This window comes from Trichechus manatus, unplaced genomic scaffold, assembly GCF_000243295.1.
Source record: "Trichechus manatus latirostris isolate Lorelei unplaced genomic scaffold, TriManLat1.0 scaffold00175, whole genome shotgun sequence".
NCBI lineage: Eukaryota > Metazoa > Chordata > Mammalia > Sirenia > Trichechidae > Trichechus > Trichechus manatus.
This window is the reverse complement of record NW_004444111.1, coordinates 4,099,683-4,100,701: the sequence shown is the minus strand read 5'-3', so window position 1 is coordinate 4,100,701 and position 1,019 is coordinate 4,099,683. Positions and strand designations below refer to the sequence as shown.

Sequence of the window (1,019 nt, the reverse complement as noted above, 5' to 3'; positions counted from 1 at the left end):
CCTTGTCTAACTCACCAAATGTCAAAATTCACTATTCCGAATAATTTCAGGCAAGTCACTTAAATGTCCCTGAAACTCAGATATATCCTATAAATATATTTCACATTTTTTTTACTCACTGAGGAACACACAGATCAATGAAACTGCACCACCCAGGCTACTAACCAAAAAGTTGGTTGTTCGAATCCACCCAAAGACCCCTTGAAACTGAAGGGTCATAGCCATTGAAAACCCTATGGAGTATAATTCTACTCTGACAAACACAGGGTCTCCAAGAGTTGGAATCAACTAGATGGCAGCTAGTATTTTTGTTTGTTTTTCCTGTTGTTTTGGAAATAAGAAACAGGGTCTCTGCCTGCTTTGTAGAAATAACAATTGATCAGGAAGACAGCATTGAATAATTAAATATAAATGTTAAGGAAAAAAAGAACTGGGCAATCTGTTTAAGGGAGCATTAAAAAGCCCTGGTGGAGCAGTGGTTAAGAGCTTGGCTGCTAACCAAAAGGTCAGCAGCTGGAATCCATCACCTGCTCCTTGGAAACCCTATGGGGCTGTTCTACTCTGTCCTATAGGGTCACTATGAGTAGGAATCGACTCGAAGGCAATGGGTTTTGGAAGCTAGTCTTGGATGTTAAGGAGATTACCCCCAAGGAAATTTAATTTATATTCTGTTCCCTCTCTTCCCTTTCAGCTACCTCTGCAATCCTTACAGCCATGCAGGCTTTATTTCCTGAATTTTACGATATCCCAATCATAGTGAAGGACAGCTATCACAGAGCATGTGAATTGCCACAGATCGTGCAGTTATATGCCTGCGAATGTGACAGCGACCACATGTGCTTTTACTCTAGTACCACCAGCATACACACCGGGGACATCAGCTCCGTTACCAGTGACGTATATGGGTCTGTCACTGATGACCAAATTGGGGAATCAAATGTTGGTCTCGGCCCTACAGGGATTGGCATGATCATTTTGGGCCTCTTACTGCTGCTTCGTAAGTACTTGATTAAATCCTT

The 1,019-nt window shown here is 41.9% G+C and overlaps 1 protein-coding gene across 1 annotated transcript in view; it reads left to right on the top strand.

Annotated features, from left to right (window-relative positions):
• DSG4 (desmoglein 4) overlaps nt 1-1,019 on the top strand; it is a 29,575-nt gene that overhangs the window by 23,195 nt on the left and 5,361 nt on the right. The window contains exon 11 of the mRNA XM_004386906.1: nt 692-997. Within this exon, the coding sequence (XP_004386963.1) occupies nt 692-997 (306 nt within the window). The remainder of the gene's footprint in view (nt 1-691; nt 998-1,019) is intronic.